At 37.3% G+C, this 23,134-nt stretch overlaps 1 protein-coding gene across 1 annotated transcript; it reads left to right on the top strand.

Moving 5' to 3' along the window:
- Positions 1-16,657: 16,657 nt before the first annotated feature.
- On the top strand, positions 16,658-19,159 carry LOC149830108 (protein IQ-domain 26-like). Its single transcript, XM_090015380.1, has 4 exons — positions 16,658-17,047; positions 17,935-18,111; positions 18,463-18,678; positions 18,797-19,159. Exons 1-4 carry the CDS (start codon positions 16,658-16,660, stop codon positions 19,157-19,159), a joined length of 1,146 nt encoding a protein of 381 aa, XP_089871506.1.
- The last annotated feature ends 3,975 nt before the right edge of the window (positions 19,160-23,134 follow it).

The raw sequence follows: 23,134 nt of genomic DNA, 5'->3' as shown, positions 1-23,134 counted from the left end.
GAACATCGGCGACAGTTTCATGGAAGTAGTCACACATTGTGTCCTTAACGATCTGACATACATCATCACCAGAAAGAATAGGATACTGCTTGGAGCTTATGTCGAAGAAAGAAGTCTGTGAGTCGTAACTGGAAGAAGCAATAACAGGTGAAGTGTTCATATTACTCTCAAACCTGAACACACAACCCTTTTTGGGTTCACCTGCTGCAGTCACTCATGCTGCAGGATCAAATGATGGATGCTGAGTAGCGTCATCGCCATATCGCTCTACCATCTGTTGCTCATATGCCTCTTATAAAATAATGTTTACAATATGCATTAATAATTAATGATAACATTATGATAACTTGCATATTATAATGATTATTAATACAATAAATATATACCGTTGTTGTTCTCGCCTTCTCTGATACGAAGTCTCCCGTGGTCTTCCGTTTATGTGTTTCAACAAACACATCCTTATATGGTACAATGTCTCTTTTTTCTGCTTCCTGCGAAGTTAAATGATAAAAGATTTAGTTAACAAGTTTGCAACAATACTTATAGAATTGATATTATATATTGATGAGTTACCATTTTCTTCAGGTGGCTCCCAAAAGTCTTAGATCCACCTGTGTGTAGATAGGCTTCGGGCATTTTCGCTCGATTTTGTGCAACCTTCGCTGAGCGATTTTGAAATGCATCCCCCGCCCACTTGTCGCACATTCCCTCCCAATAATCTCTCCTAATAGTAATAGGGTCATGGCCCTTCCACTATAGTGGATCATCTATTCCGCCAAATGCTTTTTTTGTTGCAGTCTTCATATTGTGCAGCATGTCTGCAAATCGATTGGCAGCCACCCTCTGCCACACCTTCCTTGCATCATGTTCCTCCACCGTAGTCGCGAAGCGATTCGAAGCCTATATATATTTTTAGAAAGTTAGTAGACATGACTATAAAAAAATAAATAAATATGAAACACATTAACTATGACAAACAACTGTATACCATGAATGAGAACCACAATCTGTCTATCACCTCTTTGGGATACTCTTTTCATTGAGCGACCGGTTCTGGTAGATGTTGAAGAAGTGAATTCCTAATCTCGCGTACTACTTCTTGTGACTCAAACCTCGTGTTGCACATGAATTGGTACACAGTAAATATCAATATAAAATATTTATAAGATATGCAATAAGTGAAAACGAAATACTTACGGTCGATTATCAATATACACTATTCGAATGAGTCTTCTTATGCCAGACTGAGAAGACTCTGCATCCTGTGTTAGCTCCTGATTTGTATGATCAACTAGTGTAGGTGGGTTATGTACCGGCGAAACATCATCTGTAAAAAAATACGTTATAAATTCTCAGAATGCATATTTCAACTAATCAAGCATCCAATTAGTTAAATGATATACCTATCACAAGAGCCCGTGAAGATGGAGGTTGGGCCTGACTACTACTGGATGAACGACCACTGTAAGCTCCACGAACCATATTCTAACAAATAAAAAATGGCATACAATACATTCAAATAATTCGCATTAAGTATTACAATACATTCAAATAATTCGCATCAAGTATTGCAATACATTCAAATGATTCACAACAAGTATTACAATACATTCAAATAATTTAAATCATTCACATCAAGTTCAATACAACTCATTCATTCGCATCAAGTATTACAATACATTCAAGTCATTCACATCAAGTATTGCAATGCATTCAAATCATTCACATATATCAAATCATTCACATATACTAGCTGCATCGTTTGGTGATTCTTCATCTACTGCATTTCTTACATCACTAGGACTCATAGTAGAACCCAGTTCTGTTCCTGCGACATCAAATATCAAATCCATATATGGATTATCGTGCACCACATTCACCTGTGCATCAAAATTGTTTCTAAATTATTCTCCATGAAATGTCCAATTCTGATAATCACTCACAAAACCCTTCATGTATAGGTGATGTTTAACGCCATGAGGTTCTACAAATCGATTATTCTTACAAATCTTGCAGGGACACCTAATTCGACCTGTGAGATCCACTGTACTGACACTTGTCATTGCAAATTCATTAAAACTTTCAACACTATCCATATATTCATGCGATAACTCATTGTCCAGTATCCTACGGTACATCCATTCACGATTTGCAGTTATTTTATCGTATGATGTTACGAATAATAACCTAACCAGTTAAAAGAGAACCATCAGAATGCTATGATGAAGAAAATATCAAATTTATCATGCAATATATGATGTCATACAATAACAAGAATTATGATGCATGCATTGATAACTTAATATTTTCATGTGCAAACTATTAATGACACGATACATTCATTTGAAGCATGCTTTCATTATACAATTTCACATGGAAGCCATAATCAAATTGAAAGTAACTACATGCAAGCATGAATACAATTACATCAAACATTGCAATACATCGAAATCATTCATATCAAACAAATGTCAAACATGTACCTACAGCAAATACACTCCAATATTCCACTAACTACTAACATGCCTAGCATGAAATTCGTACTCCAAAAATAGGAACACTTTTATTCTCATACATTAAAATCATGCTCAACATGATCTTCGAACTCCAACAAAGCAGCCCTAGATATCAACAACTAAGTGAGTGTGTGAACAATAAAGTGTTACATCCAATAAATTAAATAACATGTGATGCGCTTGCATCACGTACTCACCACGGGTATTTACCCGATTTGCATTGTTTTTGTCACTTACCATGGGTGGCTGAGCACAAACGGGTTTTGTTGAGAAATATGCAAAAAACACTGTTTTAAAATGAAGTCACCACCTACTGAAAAAAAAATGAGGCAAATGAAAACATCTTGCATAGGCCTTGAGAAGCCCAGCACCCAATGACCTACGGAAACGCATGGGGTCGACCCCCTGCGGCAGGGGGTCGACCTCCTGCCGGAAAATGCAGAGGGTCGACCCCTTGCCAGAAAACGCAGGGGGTCGACCCCCTGTCGGAAACGCAGAGGGTCAACCCCCTGCCGGAAAACGCAAATTACCTGCGTGTCTCCGGGCGGCGGCGGAAGGCTGACGGGGATCGACAGTCGGCAAATGGTGGACGGTGGGGGTCAGAGAGAGGCCGATGAGACGGATAGGGCGGCGGGAGGAAGAGGGCGACGGGAGGGAGAGGGCAGCAGGAGGGTGAGGGCGGCGAGTGGGAGCAGGAGCAGCGAAAGAAGAAAAGAAAAAGAGGGCTGGGATTAGGGGTTATGTCACATTTAGCGACGGATTAATTCTGTCGCTAAGCCGCCGTAAATCAAAACACGAAAATGGCAACGAAATATATTCCATTGCTATTTAGCGACGAAATATATTTCATCACAAAAGACTTCGCTAAATGGTGCATCCATTACGACAAAATATTCCCTCACAAAATCCATCGCTAATTAGCGACGGATTTTGCGAGGAGATATAATTTGTCGCTATTTTTGTAAATTTTATTGATTATAGCGACAACTGTGTTTCTCTCGTTAATCCGTCGCTAACTAGCGACAGAATAATTTCGTCGCTAATCACCTATTTTCTTGTAGTGAAATCTGACCAAACTTCCAATATAAAACACTGATCTGATTACGATCTGAATCTCTTCAGATTTTGAATGTGTAAATTTGAATTCGATCTTTTAGATATTACTTTAATAATCCGTATCTGGAAGAAAAGTGTCAGCTTTGGATCAGATATAGAAACCCGATCCATTTTCAACCTTGCTCATGTTCCTTCAAGTCTTACGTCTGGACTAAGGTTATTCAAAGACATTGACTAAGTGCTTATGGTCTGTCCACTGTTTGGCAATAAAGGATGGCATTTTAATACAATTTTTTAAGACAACTAACGATGCAAATTGAATGCATTGTCTCCATTTCATATCATGGGTACTTAACCTTTAGCTAAGGACAACTTAAATGGCCAACCCACCAAATTGTTGTGACAATGAGATAGCACTGTCGTTGTCCCATCTTGTCTGTATGATACTTTTAGAAATATACAAAAATATCATCGACATTTTCAAAATATGATCTTCTCATTTAAAAGCATCTCCTTACTACTACAATGATAAGATACCAAAGCACATAATTTCATTTTTTTACATGGTCTGTTTATATTTATATTTATACCTACTACCTACATTTACTAATAGTTTTTTTGCAATTTTCCTAAGAAAAAACAGTTTCCTCACAATGTCATGATTTGTTATATTGCTTTAGACAAAAAAAAATATTATATAGAAAAAACAAAGCAAAACATTATTCCACCGAGAATTTTAAGGCAGTAAAACCTGTTCCACTGGAACAGCTTAGTGCCAATGAAACATATATTTTCACTAGCACAAAATTGTGCCAGTGAAAATATTATCACTGGCGCAAATATGCATCAGTGAAAAGAGTATCATTGGTGCAAGTTTGCACTAGTGAAAATATTTTCATTGTCAAATATTAATTTTGCCAGTTAAAGCTTTACCGGCGAGGCATTTACTGGTGTAACGTCTGGTGAATGGATTACACCAGCAAAGGCTTTCATTGGCACCAATATTGTGCCAGTAAAGCCTAATTTTCTTGTATCCAGATAGAAGTTCACATAACTAAATTTGTGAATTTCCTATAAATGAAACCTGTCGAAAGTTTACAAATATTCCACTAAATTCATATATACCGTATGAAGTTTTCATCGAATCATACGAATCTTCTTTGTAACTGATCATCAAGGAGATCCATAAATATGGGATGATACAACAAAAATTTTTGGCGTGCAAATTTTCTTACATTTGCATGTTTGTTGAATCATATATATATAGTCATTTTTTAATATTTTTTTCTTGTATATTCTTAAAAATAACCCTAAATTTTTGTCTAGAACCCTCAACGTTTTCCCTCTCCTTGTAGTGAATTTTTTTATTGCATTTCAACGAGGATGTAGTATCCTTCGTATTGATTTCCCACGTTGGGTCGAAAGATGAGTTCCATACATACTATATATATATTGTTTTATTTTATTTCAAACTTTTTTCTTTATTTGTAGATATGAGCATTTAATAGCTCCAAGCATATTTGTATTTCATTGTTGTTGTTGATGCTTTTTGTATGTTTTTTTGTATTTTATTTAATATTTGCCATCAAATTTATCGTCTAGGGTTTACTATGTTTAAGTTATATATATTTATATATGTTTGTGTTGTAGTTGATTTAGCTTTGTTTGCTTGTCCAATGTTTTATATATGCTATGTATATCTTAGGCCTTTTGCGACATGACACCTAAAGAAAAATATTGCAGTAAGAAGGGAAAAAAGGTTGATGACAACTAGCCATATGAAAAGAGTCCAGACATAAAGCTACTCGAGTATGATTTTTACATGAACACTTTGTTGACCAATGATGTAAGTTTTAGGTTTGTAGGCTTGTTTGTTTCTTTATTATGTTTATATGTAGACATATTTGAATCTAACATGCACGTATCACTTATGACAATTGTGTAGCATATATATATATATATATAAATATAAAAAGATTAATTCAAAATCACAATCATGATATGACAGTAAGAAATGAACAAACAAAGACTATTTATCATACCTCATATTTTTCTGTGAGTCTTCAAAGTGATAGTCCTCATATTTTTTTATCGATTAAGAGAAACTAATTACTTAACATTGTTAAGAGCAAATAATCAAATGCGAATATACAAAAGAAGGGGACTTGTACAATTTTAATGAACCAAAATGTGTTGTATCATTTTTAGGAATGTGATAAGGTATCCATTGAACAACATTGCATACTTATATTTATATTTACATATAAATAAATTACTTATGACTTGAACTTAATATATGTTGCAGATTTTAATTCCTTTCAATCGAGACAATGAACACTAGGTTCTGTAAGAGATGACCATGAAAGAAAAAGAGTTTGGGCTCTATAATTCTAGGAGGTCTGTATATAATGAAAATACAAACATCACAAATCTAGTACAAACTCATTACTTATTCAATAATATATTTATTTTTCTCTCATATTAGGTAAGATTAATATTTGGTTGCAGGTTAAAATTTTTGTAATGCTTTGGCTGCAACACTTATTGAAACTGAATGGCATGTCCCATGGATGATATTATATAATAAGGTAATGAGTAATTACTTTACACTTGTCTAAAATAAATACATACTTGTACATGTTGTTGACTTTTTATATGAATATTACAACAAAGATTGTGGTATATTTGTCTTGATGTACATGCTATACTTGAGAAAAAATATGAGCATCCATTTTATGCAGGAACATATTTATATTTCTTGTTTTGAATTGTTCTTGCAGTGTAAGCTAATTAATTATTTAATAATAAGCATTTTTTTAGGTTGATGCAACAAAGTGAAGGAAGAGTATGATCAATTACTACAAGAAATTAAGGAAAAAGAATGAAAAAGAAGCAACTCATGTGGATCCTAAATTTTTAGAGGGGCTAAAAAATATAAGTTTTCCATTGAAAATATTTTAGAAACTGAATCAAAGATCCAAAATCGAATTTGAGAAGATTATGGGAATTTTTCTTAATGACCTCATGCCTTTCTTCCTCCGTTGAGTAGGGATTAGCTAGATCAGAGACTGAAGATCATTATTATTGGAGCTTGTATTGTGAATGTGGGTGTACCTTAGGCACAAATTCTTAGAAAAAGCGAGTTTGGTGGTAAAAATACCAAAACTCAAAAAAAATATGAAACACAAACAATGTAATATTCGTTAAAAGATCTAAACATAATAAACAATATAAAATAAATAAAATAGATAGAAAAAAAAAGAAAAAACTGAATTTCACCTCGAACTTAGGTAGACCTTTTTACGGTTGATGAGCACGAAGGAGCACAAGTGACACTTCAACTAGGCACAGAGACTCCAAAAAGGAGGTGAGACAAGGGATCTGGGTCATAGACTTGGCTAGGTGTGCTTGATTGGCTAAGCTTGATCAGCTAGGTTTGGTGGACTAGGCTAGAATGGCTAGGTTAAACCTTATAGAGACTCGGGCTGAGTAGGTATGCGAACACTAGATGAACACTAGATACATAATAGGGGGTGACTCTCTATGTAAAGTCTATAAATTTTCTGAATTTTTGGAAATAATAAGGGGTTATCCCAGTATTTTTCTAGATAATTAATTGATAAGGTTTTGGTTTTAACAAGTTATTTAAGATTTACAATGAGAACTTTTGGTCACTCATGTTTGATCGTGAGATTGCCTGTTGAACGTCTGATGGCACGCTGCTATGACCTGGGCTATGCAAGAACTCGATCTCCTTTGATCCTTGCTAGATGTGCTTGACGCAACATACACTCACTTTTTGACTTCTTACTCTAGTTGTTCCAAGAGTCTTTGCTAATTGAACTGCATCCAGTAGACTCCTTGTTCTGCTCATCCCTTCATCAGTTGTTGGATCGAGATACTAAACCATAAGCCTTTTTAAACATTTTTGGATTTGGATCTCGATAGAGGATCGACCCCCCATGAAATCCAGTTCAAACTGTGAAATTAGAACACCTAGGATCCTTTGGATCTCAATGTTTAATTGAGTTTGAATCTAGAGAGAAATCCAAATTTATAAACCAATATGTTAAGGATTCAGATCCATTCGATTGGACCCAGTCCAAGTTAAAAATAAACTTCAAATTTGGATTTAGAAAGGTATCTAGGTTACTCAAACCATAGGATTGGGATTTGGACTAGAACAAGTTGGGTCCAAAAGAGATCCAAAGTGTTAAACATATCGGGTTTAGAATGATAAGACCTATAAAATTTCAGGAATTTTAATGAATTGTTGTGTTCAGTACAAGAAAATTTTATTTCTCCTGTTTGATTGACTTGTGCGAATGATTGGTGTTAAATTCTTAAGTTATGGGTTTAACTTAGGTACTCTTGATAATTAATGGCTAATTGATAATTAAATTAAGAAATTTAATTAATTAGCAATTTAATATAGTTATTAATTTATTATTGAATAAATTAAGTTGGTGGCTAATTATTCTATTAAATTATAATTAACTATGCAAGTTAATGAAATCATGGTTAGTAGAAAATTAATGCTAAGTATTAAATAAATAAAATTAATTAGACTTGGATTAGATCCAATTGGACTTGAATAGGATCCAATTAGATGTGAATCTGTAAAACCTGTAAATTTTGATAATTATAAATAAATAAAGTGAACATCTTTATGAATGCATTAGAAAGTTATTTTAGCTTTTAGATTCTATTTTTATATGTATTATTGCATTACATGTTTATTTGCTCATTTTTGGCCAATAAGGATATAATTGGTATTTAAATAATTATTGTAGGTAATTAATTATTAAATATATTTAATTTATACTTAAATATATGTAATTGAGTGTATCTATGATTTATTGAAGTGATTTTATTGTGTTTTGAGATTAACTAGACGTAATTAGTGGGCTTGAGAATAAAATTGTATCAAAAAAGTATTTTGGTCAAAAATAACTTAGCGAGTATTTAATTTTTTTATATATATTGATCAATCAAAGATTTGCTAAAACCATAATTTAATAAGACTTAGAATAAATTTCTTTTAGTTTGGCAAAGTTTAGGATTTTGATTAGTAAACCTAAATTTTAGTATGAACCCGTAGTCCATATGGGTTTGGACTCAATGGGCTGACCCAAATTAGTGTTTCTTAAGAATTTTAAATAGTTAAAGAAATTTATATTTTTATATTTGTTATTCTGAGTTGAAAGGTTATAAATGTATATGCATTATTATTATTTAATTGAATTTTGTTTGTATTAAGTTTGAATCAGGGTTTGAGAGCATACCTGATCCAAACTGGACCCGAATTGGATCCAATTTGGTTGGGCACACCTATGGCTAGTAGATGGGATGGGTGGGGTCCGCTAGAGCACCCGAATCCCTCTTGTCTCCTTTCTTTCTCCCTCCCAAAGCCGATACCCTCATTCTTCTTCCTTTCTTCTTTGATTTTGAGAGAACCCTTTTTCTCTTTCTTCACCCTAGCCACCCTTTCCCTTGCATTGAGATTCACACTATTCTCTTTGAGATTTGCACCTCCTACCAGCGATCTACCTAGGGATTCATGCCCTCTATTGGTAAGTTTCTATTTTTCTTCATCTTCTTCTTAATTTCCTTCTTTATCTTATTCTTCATGTCTTCCTCTTCTTTTTGATGGTTTGTAGACTCTTGCTTAGTCTAGGCTAGGCAGGCTCCTGCTCACCTCAAGTAGGCTTGGTCAAAGTCAAGTAGGCTTGGTCGAAGTCAAGTAGGCTTAATCTAGGCTATAATGAAAAGAGAGAAGAGAGAAAAGAGAAGAGAGCGAGGTTTGAACATTTTTTTCTAAAAAGGGAGGTACTCTCCTCTATTTATAAACTTTTATGTGGGTCTTGGGTGTGTGTATGGGTTGGATCCCATCCATATCCAAACCTAAGGAGAAAGTAATAAAATAACATGTATGTCCTTGTGGGGCCCACTAGATATTTTTATGGGCTATTTATGTGAGACCCACAAGATATTTTTGTGAGATATTTATCTGGGGCCCACAAGACATTTATGTAGAGCCCACACATTTTCAAGGTTTCGCTGATAATTTTTATAAAAAACATAAGTATGCCATTCTCTTTGTCTGGACGAGACGAAGCAGATTGGCTCTGTAAAATTTTCTCATTTTGCTAAATGAGTGAGATATGGCTCTTTGAAAGTTTTAAGCGTATATCCCTTAGGATATATACATCCTAACTATAATTGTCACTGAAATTTTCCTTTATTTTGCATTCCAGGTCAAAATGATGAAATTACGTAAAAATACCTCTTATTTTTATTCAAAAGTTTATTAAAAAATTATGAATCATATATCATTATCACCTTAAAAGAATTTTGTCCTCAAAATTCCATTGTGGGTACTACGTGAATAGCTTAGGATATTTCTCTTGTACATTAGATTCGACTCTTAGGTGCAATAATCTATTTCTCTCATACATTATTTTTTTGTTGCTTTCTATCCAACACAACTTCTACCTATTAAGAGTATTTGAGTTCTTCAATAAGGTCATCGTTTGTGTGTTTTTCGGTTGATACAGTGTAAACATGACCCACTACAGGTTTTTGCTCGGTCTTTTGTGGTGACGGCTACTGGAACAAAGGACGCTGCTGCGATTGTTGGGAGAGTCCAATCGATCTAGTATTCCTCTGTTGATCATCTGAGGCCTTTTGGCAACATTCTTTGAAAAAATATCTCTGCTTGTCGCAATATAGGCAACCACATGTATCGTGGGGATAAGCCTGTCTAGGGTAATGTGCGATATACTTTGAGTGACTAAAATTAGACTGCTGGTAGGATTGAGCAGCTCCTTCCATCTACGGTGGCCTTTTGGTCGGTGGAACAAAGTTCTTTCTTCTAAACTCTCTTTTACGAAAAGGTGGTCGTGATGCCTGCCCACTAGAGAACGTCCTCTTGTTGTTTCCATCACTTGTTGTTTGTCTTCTTCCTACAATCTTCTTGGATCGCTCCGAGTTTATATTTATTTTTTAAACTATCGCTACGACAACTTAGAACATTTGTGATATACTTGTTATTATGTGAGACCACAACTCTTCCCTTAACCCATAAATGTATTTGTCTGCTCTCTCCTGGTCAGTCTTGAATAACTTGAAGCATTACTGCTCGAGGTTCTGAAACTTTGTAGTATAGTCGATGAGACTTAGACTACCTTACTTTAATTCTAAGAACTTCATCTTCTTTTGGTTTCTGGAGTGTACGAGGAAATAACTATCCAGGAAGACTCTTCAAAAATCACTCCAAATGATGACCTCGTACTTGGAGAACTAGATTAACTTGGTGGTGCCCCACCACTTTTGTGTGTTATTCTTTAGTCGGTAGGTGCCAAAACTAGTTTTCTATTCCTCCAACACTCCTAGCACTAAAAAACTATGCTCAGTTTTCTCAATCCAGCTCTCTGCAAGTTCTGGGCCGGCTTTGTCGGCGAAGACCGATAGGACTAACTTGCAATTTTTTTCATAAGTAATTGCTCTGATGTTCTGATTACGAGGAGGGATTGATTCCTGCCTTGTCTCATGGATGGTCGTGATCAGATTATTGAGGGTGTCTAAAAAGGACCCTTGAGTGTTGGACTCTTCGTTTGACATGGTTCTCCTCATCTTAGAAGTCATCCATCTATTCATATATAATTAACATGATTTAGTTTCTTTGATTGTATATATAGAAAAAAAAGCAAACACATATCACTGTATTCACAAAGATCACGCACCACTAGTGGATATAGATGGCAAAAGCCTCACACGAGTTCACTGACTCAAAACATGACTAGTTTTTTTAAGAATTGGTTTTCTTTTTTGAATCAAACAACCTTAGATAGGACTATTTATTCCCATATCATCTTGGCTTGGGCATGACATAATATGTAGGTGATGGCATATTTGGAGTGTGCTCTAACAATATTTGTGTATGCTCGGGTGGAGCCAGGGTGTAGACCGGTGACGCCTGGTCATATTGAGACGTGGAGAAATGATAACTCGGGTAATCTGAGATATCAATCGTAGAATGAGTTGTATGCCTTTTCTGGGCCATATAGGCCATGGGAAGGTGTTGTCGGGTAAAATAGACCATTGTAATAAGTTTGAGATCGTATAACTGGCCATCCATGCCAATGACAGATCGAGGTATATAGGGGTTGAATGGGTTGTAAGTAGACAACGCATATCCATAATTAGGTGGATAATATACACAAGGCAAACTTTCAGCTTGCAATGTCTGCAAAAAGAAACACAAAATATTAGCTTCAGTGAAGTAAAAAACCAATTTTTTTTACAAGAATCAAGAAAGGAGGCCTGCACAATCTCTGAGTTAAGTATGATCACATACCTCTGTGAATCCCATGCAACAACATAAATGAAACATGACTCCCAAACTGACCAACAGTTTTAAATATCTGACAAAGAAGAGGGCATGCACACAATACAAAATAGACCATTGACAAAACTTACATAGTATTTGAGATATGGGGTCATTCAATCCTTAAACTTTAGTGCGGTCCTTCCAATCTCCAGCAACTTCAATACCTAATGGAGAATGAAAATAAAAATATAAAATTAAAGAAAAACACCTTAAAAGAATTTTCTTTGATAGGAACCATAGGAAAGGGTGTTATGTGTACCGTAATACCAATAATTGCCATTAGTGGCAGGGTAGTATAGTCCCTAATCTACTATGATTGTAGGTGTTGCTTCATTATCTATAGCATTCATTTCTAATAGAGTTGCAGAAACTGTGCTATTATGTGGATTCAACTCAACACCCTGTTTCTTAAGGAGAAGTGTAGACATAAGTCACTGCACTTAGACAAATAGCAATAAAAGATTAATAAAATTGATAAAGAGAAAATCTCAGATAAGTTTTTAGTTCTTACCAAATAGGCTTTCGCTCATTTAGATACAGAGTTATCACGTCTTTCCATATCAAAGCACTACCACTACTAAACAAAAAGAACCACTACAGGGGCCATCATGTCTTTACTATTAGAAAATCTAATGAAGTTCTACTCAGTGCAAACTTGAAAAACCCAAGCTCAAGTTCACATAAGACTGTCTAGAATAACCTAATGTGAAGGCTGAACATTGTTCAAGCTTGAGTTTATATGTATATGCTTGCTGGATTCATTTTTCATATAAAGTACTAGGATTATACCTTGCAATGCTCTTTTATATTCAATTGGTTGCGTGTCTGGATATTGCTATGCACTTTTACCAATTATCTAATTTTGGTATAAAACATGGTACTGATAGAGATGACAATAGTAGTAGTGGTATATATATATATATATATATATATATATATATATATAAAGAGAGAGAGAGAGAGAGAATAATGGGTCCATGCTAAATCAAATGTGCTTTCATATTTATATTTACCATCGTATTAAGCTACTTGTCTTCTTAAGAAATAATTTAAGTGTGAAATAATGTTACCTTATTTGAGAATAGAACTGGTTTTTTAAATACTCTTATTTACTTACTTATTTTTTGTGGCATTGTTGTGCAACTGACAAATAAGCCATATTTCTCTCAGGGCATGTTCAACTTCGATTACATGGCAAGCCTATATCAAGTACTTTGTTGATATATCTTAAATTCTTATTAATCTATAAATAAATAATATTTTCTGTGTGTTTTTCTTTTTCTTTGGCATCACAAATTTCCATCTTTGAGACAATAAAACATCGAAGCCTCAATTTACTTGAGTGTGTGATTTTAAGCATTATATTCTTAATTGTTGTCATAGGTACTAACATGTTTTATTTTTTTTATGACAGAGAAGCAGAAGTATGATTAGTTCGTTGGCACATAAATCTAATTGGTTGATTAATTCAATATTCAATTATTCTATTGTGTTGGTGACGATAGAGATTCTAGCCAATCATGTCAATGATTAGGCAACTTGAACTTTTGTTTCTTTTGTTAATGAATATTAAAAGTTGTCATATACTTTCATTTGGCTATGTAATTGTTATTGTTTGAGTGATTCAATTTGCATTGTTATTGTTTGAATTTTGTTGAATGTAATGTTTGAAGTTAAGTGTATGTTTCATATGCAAATTCTATAAAAATATATATAAAAATTTATTTGTATAGGTTTAAGGCTTATAAAGGTCTTAACCCTGTTAAAGGCTATAACGAAATTTAATTTTTGTCGTTATCTCCTACAATGGCAACTATGAAGTCGCCGTTAAAGGCTAATCACCGTTGTAAGGTCATCACTATTATAGGCTAAGTCGTCGCTATTGGGATGTATCCTTTAACGACAATGTATAATTGTCGTCGTTATTACTTAACGGTGACCAAAACTAGATGACAACTTTTTTTCGTCGTTATAGGTCTATAATAGCGACAAAGGGAGCAATAACAGCAATTTTCGTCGCGCTATTGACCCTCATCCTTGTAGTGTCTACCTGTTACCAGGCTGTGGGTTTCTCCATATAACTAAACCAAAAAAAAATTTGTGGAACATTTGAAATTTTTTGGTAAAATAAAGAATAAGTCAATTTATCATATATTCAGATTTTTTTTATGTCTTTACTTTGTAGTTTTAAATATGTTTTGCACATTTTTATTTTAAAATTTTCATATTTTTTATAATCTACGAAGTTTTTTAAGTTTTTGAACAAGATCTATTATAATATGTCAGTTTTTATTTTTTTTTGCATTTTATGGAGATCTGAAATCAAGCTTTTGTGGGTAATTTGAAAAACTCGAATGCACCCACTTATCCAGAAAATCATGATATGGAGAGATATTGCATAATAGGGTGTCCTAGAATAACCTTCATGGATAAGTGATTAGGTGATTTTTCAAGTTTCATTAGCATGTTTGCTCCTGCCATTAATTAGTATAAAAGATGAATGATCGATAAGGTCATATAGCATATGATGGGCCTTATCATATGTCAATCCTAACCATTGACTTCAACGTGCTGCAACCTGGTCAAATTAAGCCATCTAAATAGATGGACTAAGCCTAAACCCACTCTGAGTTAGCATCCCTCAAAATTCAGCCCTAGCATGGCCTAAACAGCTAGGCTGAGCTACAGGCAGCCCACACACAGTCCCAACTCCTGTAAAGGCGACACCTTGAGTCTATATTTGACTCAGGCTGCCCAGCCCATATATGGGCCATGCGCCGCTTGACTGGCCTCTGGCCAGTCAGTAGACTGGGCCCAGCCTTGTCTGAGTCAAACTGTTTACACCAGGGCTACCTGCATTAGGCTTGGCTTCTAGAAGACAACATGGTGCTCATGTGCCTTTTAGCTGCCTGTGATGTGGCCTATTGCTGCAATTTCCTTCCCCAAATTGTGTTCCACATTATGTAATCAATTAATTAGTTAGATGGGTTGATAATTGGGCCACAATCATCATCATACATCATTCTCGGTCTTAATGCAGTTTTAAATGCTAATACAGATGCACGATCTTGCACTATACGAGGCGTGATGCAGTACTCTGCAGCATTGCCTCCAACCATCCATCCCATGCCAGATGGACGGTCGGCAATTTAAAAAATCAACAATGCTATCATTTGTTAAGCAGTACACAAATCTTGCCTGTTCCCTTTTTTTTTTTTTAGTTACCAACACTAATGGCCTTTTTATGTAGTTTAAAAAGTTCTTAATTTTTGTATATGAATGGGGGGTGTCAACCGGTCGTGTTTGGTTCGAATTTAGGTAGAACCAGACTTGGGCCCAATTTTTGGGTATGGTATGGTCTCAACTCGAGTTTAATAGTGTCTACTATAAGAGAAATCATACCTAGAACTACAATGAACCAAACTCACACCATACCTGGTAAAATAATATTTTTTATCATTTTTACATTGAAGTTGAGCCTGGGTCTGGTATAAAATTTTACAAACTATACCCAGAACCATGTATTAATCGTACTTTCGGGTCAGGACCAGGGGTATTAATTGGGTCTTATTACTTATCACCGTACCCGCAGCCTAAAGGGTTTGGTCCAGGTCCGGGTAAACCCTCCCCCTTATACCCCTAGTGCCAAGGCTTTGTTAATCTTTGATAAATTTGAAACCTTTTGGTTTCATCCTTTTTAGGTCCGGCTGTCTCGACTGGGCCCCACATTGCTTTTGGTTTATTAATTCATTGATCTACAAGGTTGGTATTACACTAATTCTTTTTTTTTTTTTTTCTCAATAACTTGGGAAAACCACCTCACTCTTTGGCTATTTCATTGGTGTAAAAACTCCATTCTTCCTTGTCCACCAGAAAGTACACCTAGCTTTAGCCTTGCAGCAAGGGACTTGCTTCTAGTGGGTTTCGAACTTTTAACATCCCCTTGAGCTTGATGAGTTTGCTAGTCTCTATAAGATGGGCATGAGTTCATTTTTTTTTCACAAGGAAAGGCTTCTTAAATTTTTGGTCCCAGCTTTCGCAACATTTTAGTTGATTTCTTGAAAAGACTAAGGCTGGTATATGTGGTCTTATACCTAGTGATGCACCAAATCTTCTCTCGTCTTTAGATAATGATGCATTTTCTTCTACCATGCTAGGGTCCAATGAGCACCCATCACTCACTTGGAGCAAGGGTTACGCCTGCCGAATTTTACAGTGACAGGACAGCTACCCTAAGTAAGTATGGCAGACAAAGAGAGCACGGCTAGGTCTTTAATCCTGGGGTGATTTTTCGGTGTAAATATAAAAAAAAAAAATCAATTTTTTAAGGACCACTTTATTGCTATTACAAAAGCGAATCAAAACCACTCTAGAGGCTTATTTTATAAAGGTTTACTGACAATTTCATGGTTTACTAGGCATGACATTCACATATTATAGTTCTCTCTCTATCGGTTATATTGATAAATGAATCTACACACATACTTTTAAAGGTTTACTCTCAATTTTTATGGTTTACTCGACGACACTCACATCTCTCACATCACATTGTAAAAATGAATGTACACGTACCCTTCTTTGATTGGCAAAAACCTGTGAGCTTATACATTGTTTTTTTTTTTTACTTAAGATGGTCATTAAGGATTAGGAGAACTCTTCCATTTGGTCTATTTTCAATTTTACACTGAAGAGGATGGGAAGAGCAACAAGGTGGCTGAAAGGTCTATGGGGAGGGAAGAAGAACCAGGGAAAGCGCACCAGCAACCGGCAAGAGAAGCAAAGATGGAGCTCCGGGAAGCCTTCAAGTAAAGCAACGTTGATGTCATCGTCTCCGATAGTCTCCAAGAGACCGACTCGATCTCTCCGGGATGCATTCTTCGCCGAGACAGAGAAGGAGAAGAGCATGCATGCCATAGCAGTAGCAGCTGCCACTGCAGCAGCTGCTGATGCCGCTGTAGCAGCAGCTCAAGCTGCTGCAGCCGTTGTCAGGTTAACTAGCCAAGGCCGGAATGCCTTATTCGCCCGCACTAGGCGCGAGCAGCGGGCTGCCATCAAGATCCAAACGATGTTCCGTGTTTACCTGGTAAGCCAAAATGTTACTCTACAACACAATTTGGTCTATCATTTTCTCATCTTGTTAGATGTTGGCAGTGTTATACTAAGGTCTGAAACTGAGCAACTCTCTGGCTCTATCCTCTTTCAAAAAAAAAGAAACTCTCTGGCTCTATCCCTTTTCTGCTCCAAGTTTTTAATCCTTGATCAATATCAGAAACAGGGTAAAATGAAGCCAAAATCAAAGGGGACTAAATATTATTAATGCCCACAATATCACTTGGACACCCTTAAGGACTCTCCCTTCCTGCTTAGGGGCAACCATGATTTGTCACTTGACATGGTAGCAAGGTTGAAGCTAGGTGTACTCAACGGTAGGCGAAAGGACATGAAGGGTTTTACCAACTGAAGTTCTGTCAATGTGCTGTGGTAATGGGAGGGTTTTCACCCCACTTGAGCTAGCAAGTTGGAGGGAGGGTCATACAGAGTCTCTTTTAGCACTATAACCGTGAGCAACTTAGTATATATTCCTCACTTAGATCCCAATTGTTCTTTGCTTGGTATATATTTTCAATTTCATATTTGGATATTGTTACTACTTCTCGTTTAGTGTGTCACTTCTTGTCAATGGGTACTCGTGTAGTTCATATGTTGATTGGTTCAATGATATCAAATGCTTTTCACCCTCCCCTTTTCTTAGTGCTGCTGTAGTCTATTTCTCACTTTGATCCCAAATGTTCTTTCTTTGGTATTTTCAATTTCATATTTGGATATTGTTACTTCTCTTGTTTAGTGTGTCACTTCTTGTCAATGGGTACTTATGTAGTTCATATGATTGATTGGTTCAATGATATCAAATGATTTTCACCCTCCCCTTTTCTTAGTGCTGCTGTAATCTATTTGTCATGGTGATGGTAGGCAAAGAGAGCATTCAGAGCTTTGAAAGGCCTAGTGAAGTTGCAAGCACACGTTAGGGGCTACTTGGTCAGGAGAGAAGCAGCTAAAACGCTTCACAGTATGCAGGCACTCTTCAGAGCTCAAGCTGCCATCCGCATGCACCAAGCACACCCTTCTTTCTCCAAGGAGTACCCCAAGGTTCACCGCGAAGCTCTCCGTCACCCACCAGTTACGAGTCTCTCTGCTGCTTCTCTTATTTGATGGATGCAGTTACTTGGTCTGATAAATGGGATAAGTTGGATTTTTTTTTTTGAAAGAAAAATATTAAGATAATTTGGGATTTTTGCTTCTTGTGGATCACAGTGCAATTCATGTATCCCTTACATACTTTACTCAGGTTAGTGGGGGTAAGTTGGGATATTGCATTGTGCAGTGCACTGCACTTTGTGTATCCAATTTTTCTGGGCAAGTTACTGCATCCAAACATCCCCTAAACCCAGTTGGTTTTGTCATTGATGTACTGCTTACTGATTCATCTCATGATAATAGCGGGACAGATTTGATGGTTGTCAACGCAAAAATGCGCCCAGTAGACGCCTCGCTGATTCAGTGGATAAGGGTTATGGCCTAATCGGAGCAGAGGGTCCAAAGACCATTGAGATCGACACCTTCAGGCAGAAATCCTGCTCACGCCGAAGATATCTGCGAGTTTGCGATGCATTCACATCTTCCCCACCTTATGATCCATCTTCCTACCACTCTCAGGTAATCTCTGCTTCCTGTGTGCAATATGGAAGGAGCCTGGATTGGGGCCATACCCGGCACTAAATGCCGGTTCTATCGTGCACAGAACACGCCTCGCTTCACGAACTCTGACATGCAGGATAAAGGGACGATACCTGCAAAAAGCGTGATCGTTGATGGAATCAACAGAAGAAGATACTGCAGCAGCCCCAACTACATGGCCAACACACAACCAACACTCCCGTCTAAGGCCCGGTCACAGAGTGTACCAAAACAACGCCCAGATCCACTTATGAAGAAAATGTTCCCTCTTCAAGAAGCAGTTGAGACCAGGGTCAGCTTGAGTGGACTGAGGATGCATAGGCCTTGCTCTCCAGCCCTGGAAGTCTTCAGTTTTAAGAATATAGTGGTCAATCGGCTTCACCGGCGGTTTCCTGAGCCTGGTCCGGCGGTTCTGTGCCTAAACCACGACTACTTGGCCTCTCTTCAGACTCATTGGTGATGAATAAAGAAAATAAAATGTCCATGTTTGTTGTTAATATCGTGTTCTTTTCTATTAAATTTCCGTTTTTAGTTCATAATCTTCTTCTGTTACTTGCCATAAACAAGAGTTGATTGTATGTGCATGGTGATCATGTAGCTCACATGAGCATTTCAAATGAATCATTAGAATTGAAGATGCAACAAGCCACACATTTAGAATTCTCTCGGAGTTCTACACCATCGATATCAAAACAAAAACAGGACTATGACCGTCAATGTTGCACCTCTCGACCCATAACAGGATGTTTCATCCATAACAGGATATTTTTTTGTCGATATTAGAAAAAGAAACTGAAGGGTCTATTAAAGTTGTATCAAGGGGGAAGCCTAGTGACCAGGGTTAATGGGTTCTTTTTCCTCTAGTATATATATATATATAAAAAAAAAAAGTTGTTATAATAGTTCTACACCATGATGCTCATGCAAAGTACATGAGCACTGTGTTTATGTAATCATAGCTCTACACCATGATGCTCTTTTGACTCTGAGGGTGCTTGCTAGCACTCATCCAAAGCAATAATGGTGGCCATCTTATGTCACATTAGTCAATTTTGTGATGATCCATTACAATGATGATTGTTTGGAAAAAAAATCATTTGGAGATCCTTTTGGCTTAATATTTCCAAAAACAAACAAATGCTTTTTCTGAAAAGATATTTCAGGACTCATCTTTTTAATGAAACGGTCAAACAAATCCTTGAAGCTAACCTCATGGATAATATGCACATGAAATATCCTTTTTAACCTTGTTTAATTTTTTTTTTTATCTTTTTCTAATTTTACTTTATGTTATTATACATTGGGAGTAGGGATGACAGTGGACCGGGGAGACACTGGGCCCGGCCCTGCCTCAACCCATTTGGACCGGGGATGAAGATTAAAATCTATCCCCGTGTGGGAATGGATGCGGGGATGGACTTACATTGACCCCCGTCCGGCCCTGTCCCCGTCTCAATCCCCGCCTTGCCCCGCCCTGACCTGTCCTCAATCCTTCAAGGGATTGTCAACCAATTGTCAAATAACCACCAAAATTTTTCTTCTATCTAAAGTATTCACACCGTTAAGCAAAAACACCCAATTGTCAACCACCGGTGGCTTAACCATGAGTTGAGTTTAGATTAACTCATGTGTTGAAATACTCATTTTGACCGTTAAAAAAGTGGCAACTGTTGTCTTTATATTCTGTTATATTAAATTACCTTTTTGTCCTTAAACCCAAAATTTTTTCTTGATGCATCACAGATTCACAATTACCATTGTTGCCCTATTATTAAGGATGAAAACCGGTGGGAGTTACCAACGGTATGAACAACTAGGGCACGTCACCTTGAGTTGAGACGTTGCAGGTTCAAAACCTAATGACCTAATGGTATAGTTGTATAACTGGTAGGGTCCAACTTACTTAGAATAGTAAAAGTTAGGGTCTATTTTAGATCTTAGTTAAAATCATATAAGCATGCATGGACGGTTCTGAGTTATAATGGGTTCAAACTCAAGGTATTTATCTTTTCCCTTAAAATCATATTGTTTATCCGTTTTCTTGGATCCAATAATATAAGGCCCCATTTTCTACCTGAATATGAAACCTAATCCACCCTTCAAAAGTTGGAACCAGTATTGGGATCTGGCCCATATCCAGCCTACTTTCAACTCCATTATTTATAAAGGCTGTATCCGCCTTGGGCCAGGCAGGTCTCATTAGATCCATGCCTTAATCAGGACCAAAAACTACAACAAAACCTACCCAATACAGGCTGGGTTTAGGCTCAGTATGATTTTGATATATTTAGTGGATTGAGTTTTAATGAGAGCTACTTTTAGCATCACATTTAAAATCAGACCCAAAGACCCCACCGTTTAAGAGACTTAACAAGAAAAAACGTGGATTAGCGACGGACATTTGGGACGGATGTTTTCCGTCGCAAATGTGCGACGGATTAGCGAGAGAAAACTATCTGTCGCTGACATTCAAAATATTTGCAAAATTAGCGACGGAAATATCTCCCTCATAATTCCGTTGCTAATAAGCGACGGATTAGCGACAAAATCTTTTTGTCGTCAAACACTACAAGAAAAAATGCTATTTAGCGACGAAATTAGCGAGAAAATTATTCCATAGCTAATCTGTCACTAATTAGCGAGGGATTTTTTTCCACGCTAATTAGCGACAGAAAAATTCTGTTACTAATCCGTCGTTAAATTTCAATTTAAATCGTCCCATCTGAGGCACAAAATTTTTCCTGTCTCCTCATTCGAAATTTAAACCGATGATGACTTATTATACGTCGTGGCGGAAGAACGCGAGGAAGAAGAGGAGTCAGAGTCGCCCGCTGGTGTTGGAGGACCAGGCTGGCCCGACCTTTTCGGTCCAGTAAGTCATTTTCTTTTCCGAGCGTCTTGTGGCTACCCTCCTCAGCAATCGCTCTGTTCTTCACCACGGCGATCACGTCGGTGCCTCTGATCGTGGAGAGGCGGTGGGCGATGGCGACGATCGACCTGCTCACCATCACTCTGTCCAGTGCCTCTTGGACTATGTGCTCTGACTCCACGTCGAGCGCGGAGGTGGCCTCATTGAGGAGGAGGATCTTGGGGTCCTTGATAATGGCGATACTCTGCTTCTGCCCGCCGGAGAGCTGGACGATGCGCTCGCCCACGCGGGTGTTGTAGCCCCATGGGAGCACCGAGATCAACCACTGAGCATTCGCCGCCTCTACGGCGGCGACGATCTCGTCTTCAAAGACGGAGCCGTGCTTGCCGTAGGCGATGTTGGCACGGATGGTGTCGTTGAGGAGGATGAGCTTCTGGCTTACCAGCCACTGCGTTGTGCAGAACCGAAGAGCGCGCCGGTTCAGAGCGTGTCGGAGAGCACGCCTGAGAGCATGCTAGTTCTGTGCAAAAGATCCCGCTGTGGCGGTCCGGACGGCTCGGGTGCAATGCATGTGTGGTGCGATACAAGTCCAGCCTATTGCTGTCGGAATACCGCCCCGGCAGGGAGCAATTTTTTTTTAAATTTTTTTTTAAAAATTTAGCAACGGATAATATTCGTCGCTAATTTAAAATAGCGATGGACTTGCAACGGATAATATCTGTTGCTAATTTTAAATAACGTTGTACTCACGACGGATCATGTCCGTTGCTAATCTGTCGCAAATTAGCGATGGATAAGTTCTATCGCTAATTAGCGACTAGGATTATGCGACGAACACTATCCATTGTTAATCCTTCGTCAATCCGTCGCTAAAATGTTTAGCGACGAATAGTGTCCATTGCTAATCCACATTTTTCTTGTAGTGTAATAGGGAGTCTCTCCCTCTTACCCAACGTATGAAGAAGTGGGGAGAGAGGGGAGGCCCCCTATGAAAACCCATGAGGCCCCTCTCTCATTCTATGTGGGGAGAGAGGGGAGCGAGAGAGTGCGGGAAACACACACCAGAGAAGCTGATATCCAATAGATAAGCCCTCTTCTCCTTCTGTCATTGTTTTTGAAAAAAAGAAAGAGGCCAATCGTAGGGAGGTTTGTCAGGCTTCTGCTGCCCTTGATATTCCTAAAAGGAGGAGCAAGAAATAGCTGATTAATGTAGAGTTCGACATTGAGAATGAAAAAAAAATGGTAAAGAGATAAAATATATAAACAATGCATTCTTATTTAGAGAAATAAAGTCAGACTAAAAGTTTAGAGCTTACTATAATTATAACGGTCGTGTCTTACATTTATAAATAAAATCTTACTAAGTTTTATATGTTGGCGTATCCCTGCAAAAAAACAATGATGACAGGGAGCGTACCTGAATTCGTCATAGTTCGTGTAGGAAGTTCGGTGTTCTCCTCAGCCGGTCGATGCCCACAATGAGCCCAAGCCTTAGGTCGATGGTGAGCAGGACCCTTTCCGCAGCGTCCAAATACGGAGCAGAATTTGGGCAGGGAAACCGCTACA

The sequence above is a fragment of the Nuphar pumila genome, chromosome 8 (assembly GCF_984573655.1).
Source record: "Nuphar pumila chromosome 8, dmNupPumi1.hap1.1, whole genome shotgun sequence".
Lineage (NCBI taxonomy): Eukaryota > Viridiplantae > Streptophyta > Magnoliopsida > Nymphaeales > Nymphaeaceae > Nuphar > Nuphar pumila.
Note: the sequence above shows the minus strand (reverse complement) of the source record. Positions and strands in the feature narration are given on the sequence as shown.

Excerpts from the sequence above, each read along its gene's own strand:
- LOC149830108 (XM_090015380.1), top strand. The coding sequence starts at position 16,658 with ATGGGAAGAGCAACAAGGTGGCTGAAAGGTCTATGGGGAGGGAAGAAG. Across the intron at positions 17,048-17,934 it reads CGATGTTCCGTGTTTACCTG|GCAAAGAGAGCATTCAGAGC; the intron begins GTAAGCCAAAAT and ends TGGTGATGGTAG. Across the intron at positions 18,679-18,796 it reads CATCTTCCTACCACTCTCAG|GATAAAGGGACGATACCTGC; the intron begins GTAATCTCTGCT and ends TCTGACATGCAG.